The sequence below is a fragment of the Channa argus genome, chromosome 12 (genome assembly GCF_033026475.1).
Source record: "Channa argus isolate prfri chromosome 12, Channa argus male v1.0, whole genome shotgun sequence".
Taxonomy (NCBI): domain Eukaryota; kingdom Metazoa; phylum Chordata; class Actinopteri; order Anabantiformes; family Channidae; genus Channa; species Channa argus.
The window spans coordinates 26,085,994-26,099,917 of NC_090208.1; the positions used below are offsets into that span (position 1 = coordinate 26,085,994).

A 13,924-nucleotide genomic window follows, 5' to 3' on the forward strand; every position below is an offset into this window, starting at 1 on the left:
CGTTTCAGTGGACAAGGATTTATTTGATAATTATTAGTCAATCAGAAGATTGTTACATCACACACCAGAGCAGATGGAACACCAAGAATAGCTCACGATTGCATTTAACTTCTTGCTCGGAAATCCTGCCTGGTTCTGTCTTAAGGGGGTTATTGTTGAGCCAGCAGTGACACAAGTGCACGTCACGTCCCAAGCCTTCGAGCAGTAGCTCAACACAGCTCTTTGTAGTGAAAGTCTAACTTAAAGTCCCACTTATGAAGCAGACCCATTCAAATCAAGTATAATATAAATAAAAGTCATAATAGAGCAAAGACAAAGTCAGGTAGCACATTAAGTAACAACATTTTTATGTTTTAATATTAAAAAACTGTTCAGGTGTTGCCATCTAGAAGAGGGGGTTGGCAGCATTCTGGCCTTTATTAGCTTAAATGAGATCACACAGGAGGATGAGATGGGGTATGACAGGCAGCTGCATGCATTTAGGTGGCACCCAATTCAGCTGTCGGGGTGGTTCATCAGCTGGCAGGAGATTTTTAGTTTGTTCAGATGCTGGTAAAATGATAAATGTTCTACACTTGTATAATCTCTATATACATCTACCATAGTGGACAAAGCACTTTATAATGGTGCTTCTCAGTCACACACACACTTTGCACATAGATGATGGCAGAGCTAACATTATGGATGAAAGGATTTAATGCAGAAAAGGCAGAGGGACATTGAGTACTGGAGTTGAAAGTTGAAAATTGTAGAAGTCGCTCTTTATGAAATATTGCATAACTAAATTCTTTAACAATCTTTTTGGAGTCAATCAACACCCACACAGAGACATCAAAGCTTTCTGTAAGCACTAAAACCTTAATGGTGCAGTAACTTTACAAATTACCACCAGTACACACATTAGGCCATGTGACTTAAGTGATCTAGATCATAATGACTCCTGGAAAATAAAGACTAATGTATGTAATATTTCTACAGAATTCTGCAATGTAATTTTTTGAGTCTTCTGTTTCTATAATTTAATATCACTCAGTAATGTTAGTTACACATCCATATCTGTGTTTAAAGTGTTCTAACAGTGGCTACAGTAACAGTACTTAAAACATGATAATGGTCAAATCAGACCAAGGGTGTAGCATAAAACTACTGAGTGCATTCAGTTAAGCAATGGCGTGTTTTGTTGCTTGTGACAAATATATAATTTCGTTTCCAGAGGTAACATGACTCCAGAAAGCTACTTGAAAAATGCTAGAAACACAACAGAGCAAAGCCTGTTGGCCGGTTGAAGATAACAGCTACTGTAGAGTCAGTCTTACATACACATGGCATCATCTAATTCCCTGAACAAACAAAGGCAGGCCAGGCAAATATTTGTGTCCCTCCACAAAAAGTTGGGGAAAAGGGCCATGACCACTCATATTGGCACATTTTGTAGAGACAACTATGAAGCTCCTTGAACCTCCCATAAAGGAACTAGAGAATATAGTTCTGCTTTTCCAAGCACTGAAGCATGTTACCTTTAACTGCAAAGCTGTATATTATCGTTAGCTCAGCTATAGTCAATAACTACAGGAGGCTCCTTACATTTCTGGTTTTAAACATTTGAACACTTTGGTCTCGGCGATTGACAGACAGCCACTAACAGACAGATCAATTGTCAGTGTGTTGGTGAGAAAAATTGAAAGAAGCTGCATGAGCTTTTTCCCTATGTAGGTTATTATATATTAAACTACCAGAAAAATATAGCTGTGCCACAGTAACTTACTTAGTCATAACTAAGTTTTTCTCACCACCTACTACATATTCTACCACATTAAGATGATTTTAAATTTCACCAATTAGCTAAGCAGGGAATTTAAACAGACTCATGATTTTCCCTGAATTGGAGGAGAATTCATGACCAAAACACAGCACTGCTCTAAAAGAGGATGTGTACGAACTCCACAAGAAAAAGGGAGCATCTGCTATTTACTGATATCTGGAAGCATGAAAAATCTGTAAATAAATTAGCAAATTGTTTTAAGCAAGATGTATTATTTTCCTGTTAAAATTGTCCCTTTAAGTTCCCAACGTCACAATTTAGGTGCCATTAAATTTAGAGGAATAGAAGGGTGGAATAACACGTCTGCCTGTATGTATCTGATTCAGATGGTTTATTAGTCTTCCAATTTATATTAATAAAAAAATCCTGTTAGCTTTTGCAAAAACAGCTGCTTGAAATTGACTTGTTACTTGTAGAGTTTAGTTCCCTTTCAGAGCTTGTACTTTTTCACCTTTACTTAACTAAAGAAGTTGAATCAGTACTATTTACCATAGTTTTTTTTTAAATACAGAAATATGCATAGTTCTAGTCGAGTAAAGATGCTCACATGTCAATATCACCATATTTCTACTAGATTGGCTGACTGAAAAAGCTTGGTCCGACAAACCTCAAAATTTCCCTCAAAATGTCTTAATCACAGCACAGACACATTATTAAGTAGCTATAATACATCGAATCACATTTAGCTCAGTAGGGAAAATGGTCTAACTTAATATTGAATAGGTCTCAGTGCTATTTTATGGCACAAAATGACCCTCACAACACTTGGAAATGGTAAGAGAATCATGGCTTTTCTCAGCTAACAGGGTTAGTTCAGCTCATGGCTATGAGTGAGTTTATTGCTCCTTTATGGTGAAGAACCATACACAGGTCTAGTTTGCTCATCTGCATTTCTATAACTGCCTTCATCTATCTCCAATGCTTAAGACAAACAGTCATTCGTGGAGTGTTGTTTTTTTCTTTTCAAACGGTGTTTATTCCCACATTCATCATTTTTCTGAATCACTTAAACTGTTTTCATCTTTCTCCACTCCTCAAAAAGCCCTATTAGCTCTCCACTAGGGCATCATCCTTTCCCCCTCTTTCTTTATCTTCTTCCCTCCTGCACTGTACCCCCTGGCTCTCCCAGTTCCCTCCATAGCCACCCATTAATCCTGGTTGTTACACAGAAATGCCAGCTAGAGCTTACTGCAGACTGAATCCCAAGGCTTCTGGCACTATTTGCTTCTCAAATAAACAATGCAATGTGTGAATGCATTAGAGTGTGTGTGTGTGTGTGTGTGTGTGTGTGTGTGTGTGTGTTGAGCTCCACAGGCCACCACAGCTTCCCCACTCATTCACCGTATTGCTGCTTAGTGCAGACCAAACTGCAATAGCAGTCTCCCCGCATGTAAATCAATCAGATTTAATTACAGCAGAGTCTTTTGCTAATGGCTGTAATCAAGTATTAGGAGGGTGGAAACTTAATGATGGAGGAATATTTGTTACGCTTTGTAACACAGTGTGGATAGCTGGGATGCTACTCATACTCTTTTTTTTTTTCTTTTTTTTTACAGTACTACTGGTATGTTAATAGTATTTTTTTTTCTGTACCTTTGCAGTCTAATAATTGTACTAGTCTCTGTGTACTGGTAGTACAGCACCAGCTTGAAATTCCATGTTTATACTCAGTATTTACCCGGACTTCTATATGTATTTGATGTTTTTCAAAGAGGCACCTTAAAGGGACAGACTAAACTACATTTTGAATAAATGGATCTTTTATTTTCATGATGTTATCACAGTGTGAGGTCTATGAACTGAGCAGGAGTGTGCAGACGGGTCTGTTGCGCATGTTTCATGGGCCACACAAAGTAGACGGAACCCCAGAAGCATTTTTAACTTACAGGTGCCAGGCGAGCAATGTCGATTACAGTCACAGGACACTCTGTTTGAACCCAGTATCTAGTTCTCATAATACATCAATGACCTTGAAGCTGGTTCTCAGCTGGTTTGTGCTAATGTAACTGAAAAATTGTAAGATATTATTCATCATAAGGCTCAGTAGAATCAGTAAATGCAGTATTCCAAAAATTGTGATTGATATATACACCTTGACCTTTCTTCCAAAGACAGAGAACAAAAAAATAGTAAGTAATAGAGTAAAAGCTATAACCAACTGTCTTCTTCTTTTTTATTTTAAACAATAATAATGTAAGCACATCTGTGGAATCGACGATTAGTAAACCAGTGTCCACAACTGTCAAAAAGTGTTTTTTCTTCTTAGGTTGATTCAGCTTTTTGACATATTGCACTCATACAAAGCTTCTCATTAGTGCAGTGGTTAATAGGGACTCAATACTTCATTTTTATTCATGACATGCATAGCAGAGATTCTCAAACAATGAAAGGTGGCTCCCCAAGGAGGTGCAGACAGAGATACATACATGAGCCAATGAGACTGTCTGAAATAAAATGGAGCCACCCCTGGTGTAAAAAACCAAAGGAAGGTATTTAGAGAATTCTAGTTTAGCTTCGGATTTGTCCTGCACACTAATCAGTCCACACTGATGGTGAACCTGCTTCTTTTGGTTCTAGTTTGAGTAGTACATGTATACATGAATTACCATAAAACTTTCCTCTGATTTCCTTATATTAAAATATCTCCCTACTTCTCCTGAAAAACACCTCCAGATTACATCACTTGGAGGAAGCTTCCGTTCAGATTATGTCATCTTCTTGCTCATACTATAAAGTTTGTAATCCTTGTCAACCTGCTTTTCCAAAACTCCACCAGATGACATCATCTGGGAGATATTTTAATACGGGGAAGTCAGAGGGAAGTTTAAAAGCATTAATGTACATTTACACCATAAACTAAAGCCATAGACAGAAAATTAGTGAATGCGCCCTTGAAAATCTTAGCACCTGATAGTCCAATCGTAAGTATCAGTGTGTGGCAAAGGTTTCAATTCATTTAAAGGAGAAATTAGAGACAGGTATTTCAGACCTGTATTTCGGAGATAGGATGACCATCAGTTGTGATTCTGGGAGGTCCCACCTCATGTAATAAAAGACATCTTCTTTACACAGTCGGATTTCGAACACACCTCTTGATAAAACCTCCGATGAGGAGCTGCTGATGTTCACTGGCTAGAAAGCGTAAACTAGGGCAATGCATTTAACATTTAAGTCAACAGCCAAGTTCCTGTTTATGGACCTTTGAACTTGGTTTCATGACTTAAATGAAGATCAGATCCCATTTTAGGACTAATTAATTTAGACAACAGGGAAAAAGGTTCACATACTTTTCACAAATGTTTTAAATGAGATATGACTAAATAAAAGTCCATAACTTCACTTGAATTTTCCTAGACAAAGGATTTGTCAAACTCTTGAAATAATAACTAATAATGCCCCATTGACAGCAATCTTTCCATCTTCCCTTGTCCTTTGTCAGGTTAAAAGGACCACCTGGGGTACAACCAGGTACATGGAGCTGTACATTGTGGCTGACAACACACTGGTAAGTTTGAAAACTTTCCATCTACTCCACAGATTCTACAGCCAAATATCCCTGTGTACAGTGCCTCAGCAATAAGTGCCACATTTATCCCCTGACATCATACAGCCATCAAATCACACGTGAGGACGGAAACAGAGTCCACATCTTAGACAATTATCTCATTCTGGCTAATGCAACTCTTTCAGCTCTGAGTTGATATAATAACCATAGCGAGGCGAAAGCATGCGGAAACCCGCTGGAAGGATTTGTCTGCTTAATGAGGGAGTATATTTAGGTGAATCTAAAGGTGGAAAGGGTTTTAAATAGATGCTAAGCTGCAGGGATGAGATGGTATATCTTCATAAAAGCTAGTTTAGGGGTCTCTCTGCTGTGTTAATGTCATGGTAACAGCACATTGTGACCAATAAGAAGAGCCGGGTCCTTTCTGCCTGTAATTGGTATAATTATGATGATGGACCATAGTAGAAGTGGTAAAGCAGGGCTGGTTGGGTTATAGTGCTGCTTTCATAGGTCATTACTCTGTGCGGGAAACTTTAGAGTGATTGTCTATAACATTTTATTTATTTCTGTGATGAAAAAGCTCATTCATGCCACTAACTCTCCTATCTTCCCTGTCCCACAGTTTAAACGGCAGAATAAGGACTATGAAAGGACCAAGGCGAGGATAATGGAAATTGCCAATTACGTGGATAAGGTAAGGCTGATGGACTGCAATTCCCCAGGGAACAAACAGATCCATTCAACAAGCCTAAAGATACGGCTGTACAGTCATAACTCCTCACTCCTGATGTCATCTGTTAAAGATCTACTTTAAAGTTTGTTCTCTTTAACGTTATAAATTAATGATTTGAAGAAAAAGTCTACACAAATATGTAGTGTCACATGGATCGTTGTCGTTTGTGTCCTTCGGCAGCCCTGGGGAGGATGTTAAGCAGAACTGCAATTCAAGACCACAACGTGGTACTGATTGTGTATATGTGTTCAGTTCTACAGGGCCCTGAACATCCGTGCGCCTCTGATTGGCCTGGAGGTTTGGACCGACAGGGACCAGTGTATCGTCACAGAGGAGCCAAATGCCACCCTGTGGTCTTTCCTACAGTGGAGACAGAAGCTGAAGTCCCGCAAGAAACATGACAACGCCCAGCTGCTCACGTGAGTTCACAGAAACACTCACACGCACACACAGAAACAACATGTAGCTGACAATTCAGTCATAATATTCACCTGCTGACCCTCTACTTGTGCTACATCTCACAGCTGAGATGCCTGTATTGTTGCTTGTGGCCCCATTCTCTCAGGTACTGTAAATGACCTAATGATAATTTCAAAATAACGTGCCTCATCACTTACTGAGTTTAGTGTTGTCTAGCATCTTACGCGAGGGAGGTTTAGCAGGTGGGGGATAAAGGGGTAAAAGGGCTGGAAGTTGCACAGTTGGCAGAAGTACACAAATTCTATTGAACCTGATGTTGTTAAGTCTAGTCAAGATGTGATTCACGTGTGCCTCATAACTGAGGTTTCTCCATAAATCTAAAATGTTCAGATGTGAAGATTAATTCATACGAGAAGAGAACCACTTTAAAAATCTTTTTCTGGCTGTTTACTGTAAAATCAATTAGCAACTTTTACTTCATATTTTCTCTTCATTCTTTATAGCTTTGGTTAGTAGCAATAAGCAAATGGCAAATGTTGTTATCAACTTATTGAATGTTTTTGCTGCAACTTAGAAGTTTAAAAACAATGGGGGAAAAAATCTAGTAAAAGATTTAAAAGTTAAAAAAAAATTATTTGTTAATCAGTTAATTTGTTAAAGTAGTTGTTATTATTTTGTATCTGCAAAGTATAACTGGAAAAAACTGTATTTCCCTCTGTGGGGTAAATATTGCAGTCATTTTAAAGTAAATGTACTTGTATTTTACATCCATGTACTGTAGTATTAACAGGGGTTGGGAGTTATCATTGATATGGTTGCCAAAGTAACTGCTTTGTTTTGTGAAAGCTACAGTACTGCATGTAGTTTGACATAGCACTAGCAAAATACTTGAAGGAAATATCTCTGCACTCCTGACAGCACTGTTCAATTAGTCTGGGTGACAGGAAATGGGAAATGGAAACTAATTTGTGTGAGTAGTACTGACTTAATGCGACATATATTTGAAGTAACATGGAACATAAGTACAATACACTAATTCCCAGATTATTTGAATTTTGGTTGGTTTGGTTAAGTTAAATCTGTAAACACAGAAAGAAGAAAATATTAGTGAAAATACTGCCATAACAAATATGGCCAGTCAAATATATAATAAGTCAAATATAAAAAAGCTACCTACAGAGCTTCACTTAAGGAAGGTGATCTGTGCTGATCCTGTTGAACAATCACATCAGGACAGTATCCTCAGTGAAATGATCTGCTTTAGCTCTCTGCCCTCCTGATGTTATTACACAAATCTATTATCATTTCTGTAGCTCAGCTAATAAGAAGCATCTTTTGACATACACCTCCTGTGTCTGGCCTCGAAGACTTAAAGTTTAGGTCATATTATTTCACATTTTGTTGTTGTATAAATTGGCTAATCATTAGTTAAGGGGGGATTTTATTAAGCAAAAGATTGGGCCCACTGGCTCCATAATTAGTTTTGCTGATACCAAAGGGCATATTAAGTTTGGATTCATCAGACAAGGCTTGATTTTGTTTTATGATGCTAAGTGGCAACCGCCAGGAGACCACATGGTGGATTGAGGTTCCTCGAATGCCCTCTCCCACATCTCAAAGGCTCATCATGTCTGCCGCTGTGCACTGCTGTTGCATCTGCAATCAATGTGCATCCACTGTGGAGCCTGACTGAACAGGGAGGAGATTAAGGTTAAGTGGATTTTCTTTTTGTGTGTGTGTGTGTGTGTGTGTGTGTCTGTCTGTGGTAGTGGTGTGATTTTCAAAGGGACAACCATCGGGATGGCACCACTGGAGGGGATGTGCAGCCTGGAAAACTCTGGAGGAATCAACGTGGTACGTGGGAATATATTCCAGTCCCCATTTTCCCCCCTCAGTTGATTCTATCCTATATTGATGTTTCTCCCTTTGTATGTGCACAGTCTCCTTCAAAAGAATCTTGGTCAGTACTTTCACATTTTGTACTAAGTCAAGGTTTTTCTCTAGAGTTGTGAATAAAATAAGGATTGATTAGGATTTTTCAAGGTTAAAGGTTTGAGTTGATATTGCATAAAGGATAACTTCATTAATTTTCTACATTAAAGACAACGTTTGTTCGTATGGACTGTGTTTATGCTGATTAGTGCAATTTTGGTGCTGAGTTTGAACCAAAATAGTTTTTGCCATCACTTGGCACTGTTGCAAATAAACGGACTGCTCCAATTTTAAAAAAAAACATTTCACTTTCACATTACCCACAAAATTTTAGCTAAGAGTTTTAAACTGTGACTTGTTCTGCAGAAATGACAATACTGCTGGTCTGTGTGACGACTTAACAGCTCACGACAACACTGGATATTTTCTGTGTAGTTGTCTGTACACATTATTTATCACATAGCAGCTGAAAAAATATGTGTTTAATCTGCAGTCTTTAATTTGACATGATTTGCTCTTTTTATATTTCATCCATAAATTGGGGAACATGTATTGTATTGCTTATAGAGGTTTTTCATATGACGTCGGCAGGTCACATGACACCTCTGTGTTCATATTGGACATGTCACAATTTGTTCCAAAGATCAGGTGTTTGCAGTCTTTTGGAGTTTTGCATTTCTTCTGACTTAAATTGTGTGTGTTCTGCCAACATTAATAAAATTCTCGTCTGATAAAACTAATAAATTAGGGGATGGAACCTATAAAATACACCATGAAGCCTAAATACTATGAAATCAGTGCAGAATATGTAGCATACTGTATCTCAAAATCTATTAACTATTATCTCAGGAGTAGACCAGACTAAATGTTAGAACTCCATTCCCCATTTTCAGGCTTACAATTCCACTCAGATTTGATTATTTCCTGTTTTTACAATTTTTCTTGTTTACGGGCATTTAAATTCAGTTACGTTTTTTTCCCCCTAAATTTGAACCGGCTTTGTTTTATTCTGGACAAATAAACTGAGGCAGGGCATGAGGCAAACTGCCTTACACATGTTTATGACTTGTATACTGCTGCAGTCCTCTCTTCGTAGTGCAGGGTGTTAACATTCAAATCTTTCCTGGTTGCCAGCAGCTTTAAAATGTCCTCTCTGTAGTATTATTCACCCTGTTTAACCATATGGCTTTATAAACATGTGCAGCAATGGACTGAATGGCCCTGAAGATCAATAGCTTTTCCAAGCTTGATTAGCTTCTAATGGGGTCTCCTGTGGCCAGAGGTGGCCTGTAGAATCCAAATGTCCTGTGTCTGATCAAGCCACAGAGTCTCCATTGGCCACCACACAAACAGCACACACATCACACACTTGTTACCTCTATGGTTTAGCCCTCTGAGTATTAAATGACGTGAAGAACATCAGCTTTTTCTGACAGCTAACACTTCCCTGTTTTACACCGTATGCATAATTCAGACACAGAGCTATGAGTGAATGGCAGCTTTCAGTGGATCAAAGAGGAACTAAATACATCTGAATACTGTCACTGCTGCATGCGTTAGTGCATTTCTGTCATGTGAGTTTGACTCTTTACTTTTTAACTAGAACGCTGTAGCTGTGTCTTACTTCTTCTCTAGTTTAGCTGCAACGTATCATCCAGCCCCTTCAAATACCTTGCTTCTCTATACACATTTTGCTTTTTTCTTTTGACACCATTTGTAAAAATTTACCAGAAGCTTAAAGGGTCCTTCGTTGCAAAAGTCAGGATTTTATCAAGCTAATTATCTCCTGTAGCTCTCGGGCTCAAAATGTGGTACTGTCAGTCCAAATGTCTTAACACTTTGGTCAAGAGGCACCAATACATGATGGATTTCTATGTGATTTTTATACAAATTCCCAGAAGATACATTTTTAATGATGGTGATGCGCTGCCTGTCCCGAGCACCACCAGCATGTTGATAAGATAGTTATAGTTTTGAGAACTGTGTTATAGAAATGCAAATGCAAATGCTCTTCATATTGTGCTTAATGAATTAGTACTTGAAGAAGCTATCGCATGGTAATTGCCTGTCATGAATAACACATGCATTTAAATAACCTGTGAATGGATCGATAGGAACCACACCTGAGCTTTTCCCTCGGAGCGTGATAGAGGGTAATACATTCCTGCACATATAAAAGACATGACGTGTTGGTATTGAGTATATGTATTTAGGGTAATTTGCCAGAAAGTAGTTTTCAGATTTGAATGAGACCTTCCTCTAATTAAACCCACAGGACCACTCAGAGCTGTCCATTGGAGCTGCAGCCACCATGGCCCACGAGATTGGGCACAACTTTGGAATGAGCCATGACCACGATGGTTGCTGTGTGGAGGCGACCGCTGAGCAGGGGGGCTGCGTGATGGCTGCCGCCACTGGGTGAGCCTCAGGATCTGTGTCAGGATTCAACCTAAACCTGCTCAAACTGAAATGTTTCTGTTAACAGCTTGACATGTGAATAACAATGTCATCAGTCAAGAGGAAAAAACACATTATATATCAATGTGACTGCCTAAAGAAGACACATAAAACACAAGGTTTTGGACTGTTTTATTCATATCAGAGACTTTTATCTGCAGTAGTTTTTATTGATATTGTGTTTTTTGTTTAGTGTAAGCAACAAAAACCTAATGAAATTGTGCTGCATTATCTCAATGCACCTCACTAAAACACAAGGGATTATTACTAAATATTAGCAAAGCAAATCAGGTGTGATATATATTTATCAACACAATTAAAATGTCTGCGTCCAGGCATCCATTCCCTCGAGTCTTCAGTCGTTGCAGCAAGCGTGACCTGGACAGCTACTTCCAGAAGGGAGGGGGCATGTGTCTCTACAATATGCCTAACATGAAGGACCTGGTCGGGGGCAAGAAGTGTGGCAATGGGTTTGTGGAGGACGGAGAAGAATGTGACTGTGGGGAACCTGACGTGAGTGTCTTTGTAGTTTTAATATTTGTCTGACTTGTTCGGCTAAAAGACTAATTTCAAATGCAAATTAATTCTGGTAATGCATTAATTTTAAAGGCACAACACATACTTGAAATTCCACTCTTTCCTTCCTCATAATTGTGGCCGTAGCTATAGCTATCAGTGTCAGTGATAGACACATTAGGAACTAAATTTCACAGCGCAAACTGAATTAAGTAACAGCAAGTGACAGAGATTTATTTAGGCTTCTACAGGTCACTTTGTATTAGTTTGAGTTTTAGTGGGTGGACTAAAACTCAAACTCCATGTTTTAGTTCTCCTTTCATTGAGCCACTCTGCTTCAATGCAGCCTTTTGTCCTACATGTACACATGTTGCCTTGGGCACATTATGATTCATTCTGTGTTATGCAATATCAGAAATTGATCTTTTACAATTTGAGGGTTGCGTCAGGAAGGGCATCCGGCGTAAAAACTGTGCCAAATCAACATGCGGACAATGATCCGCTGTGGCGACACTGAACTCACGGGATTTAAAAAAAAAAATTATAATAAGGAAAATGTCATTGAAATGTCATGAAGTCAAAAAATGGCCAAACTACCAACATATTAAGCAATAAATACCATTGGTATGATCAATAGACTGGTCTAGACTGGTTTACTGGAAACAGCCATGGTAGTTTCTGTAAATTAACCATGTAAGGTGACTTTTTTCTGAGTCTCTGCACGGGCCTTGCAAAGCCAGCTCCTAATTATGACGCTGGTCCAGTTCATTGAATCTGTGGTGTGTCATTGACCTTTTAAACTGGCTACAGTAGAACGGGAGCCTGGACCTGATGAGCTTGCTTATACAGTAATGGATTATACAGTAAATGAATTAACCCCCATTGAAAATGTACAAACTTTTAGCTGTTTGAAATAAGAAAATCAGGAAAGAAACATTTAAAAACCTCCACACACTTAACATTACAAGTTCTTCCTCCAAAGTCAACACAAAATGCAACTTTGATGACCCCTGTATACTCGAAATTATTCAACCCCCTGAATAGAATCTCTTTTAAGATCACGCGTTAAAAAGGTGGAACAGTTGTCCAGGATTGTTGGTTCACTCCTCCTGACACAGTCTTCACAGTTGTCCTTGAGAAAGACACTAAACCACCACTTAGTTGCTCCTGGCTCCTGCATCCATCGATGTGTGATTATGATTGTGAGTGCGAATGGATTAATGAGAAGCAGTGTAAAACGCTTTGGGTACCAATAGGTAGAAAAGAACTACAGTTCAGAGATTAAGCAACAGCGGCTACCTGGACCACCTGGAAATGTGTCAGAAAAAGGAAGCTATCACAGGGTGCAACCAGATTTCTGAGGAGGCACGCTGATAAAAACTCTTGAATGACTGCAAAAGACCTGCAGCAAGACTTGGTGGCAACAGGCACAGAGGTTTTAGTCTGCACACTACTATGCCAGAACTCCAAGACTTACACATAACTACTGACCTAAAAGCACAAGAAAAGTGAGTGTGAGAAAGAAAAGATGAATTCAATTTAGTTTTAGGACATCCTAGGAGACAATGTAACCTGACAATGATCCAAAACATACCTTGAAGTCCACCAAGGCTTGGTCACAGAAGATGTCCTAAGTGATTCTAGTGTGTCTATTAGAGTGATTTGAACCGCCATAGAAAATCTCAGGTGAGATTTGAAGAAGTCCGTTGCAACATGCAAACTCAGGACATTAGTGACCACTGTCAGTAAGAAATGTACTCAGAAAAACTGAGACTGAAACTGGAAAAATCTGGCTGCTCATCACATCTGCTGCAGCTCATAACTGCAAAAATGTGCTGCCTGAGTAGTGAAGACACTTGTCATAAAGGGGCTGAATATTTTTAAGCAGAAAGTTTGTACATTTTGCCAAAACACCTGCAACAGGGTTTTATAATTGTGAGTGCAGCCACTATTACAAATGCGATTTATTTTACCCAATTCTTTTTGATGTTTTACCTTGTTCTTTACTTACTTTTTTATTTTAAAAACTCTGTGTAAGGAAGTAAGTAATTTGCCCTTTGCTGCTTGTATTTTATTATTGAACCTTTTATTTTTATTGAAAAAAGTGAAAAACAGCACAAATAATTTGAAGTCATTATTTTACTTTTGTTTATATCATGAATTTATTGTATTGGAAACCCCATAATGTATATTAAATTGTTTTATGAGAAAAGCATTTCATCCCATCCAGAGTAACAGACTCTGTAAAGTGCTGTCCAATGTTCTTATCTACATTTTGGAGTCTATATTCTATCATGTGCAGAAGAAGCTATGTATAAGGACATATCAATCAGTACTTTACCAAACTCAGCAGTTTTCAACTTGCTTTCTATGGCTTTAGTAATGCTGGATGACATCACCCAGAGGAAATTATCATTAGGAGTTCAGATGATGTCATCTGGAGGAAAAGCAGGTTGACCATGATTACAAACTCAATAGGTTCCTATTAAAATGGTCTGCACTTACATACTGCTTTTCTATCTATTAGAACTTCACATTT

At 38.5% G+C, this 13,924-nt stretch overlaps 1 protein-coding gene across 1 annotated transcript in view; it reads left to right on the forward strand.

Annotated features, from left to right (window-relative positions):
• adam19a (ADAM metallopeptidase domain 19a) overlaps positions 1-13,924 on the forward strand; it is a 179,517-nt gene that overhangs the window by 125,202 nt on the left and 40,391 nt on the right. The window contains exons 7-12 of the mRNA XM_067523712.1: positions 5,262-5,327; positions 5,950-6,021; positions 6,313-6,479; positions 8,250-8,334; positions 10,688-10,830; positions 11,205-11,382. Of these exons, the coding sequence (XP_067379813.1) occupies positions 5,262-5,327; positions 5,950-6,021; positions 6,313-6,479; positions 8,250-8,334; positions 10,688-10,830; positions 11,205-11,382 (711 nt within the window). The remainder of the gene's footprint in view (positions 1-5,261; positions 5,328-5,949; positions 6,022-6,312; positions 6,480-8,249; positions 8,335-10,687; positions 10,831-11,204; positions 11,383-13,924) is intronic.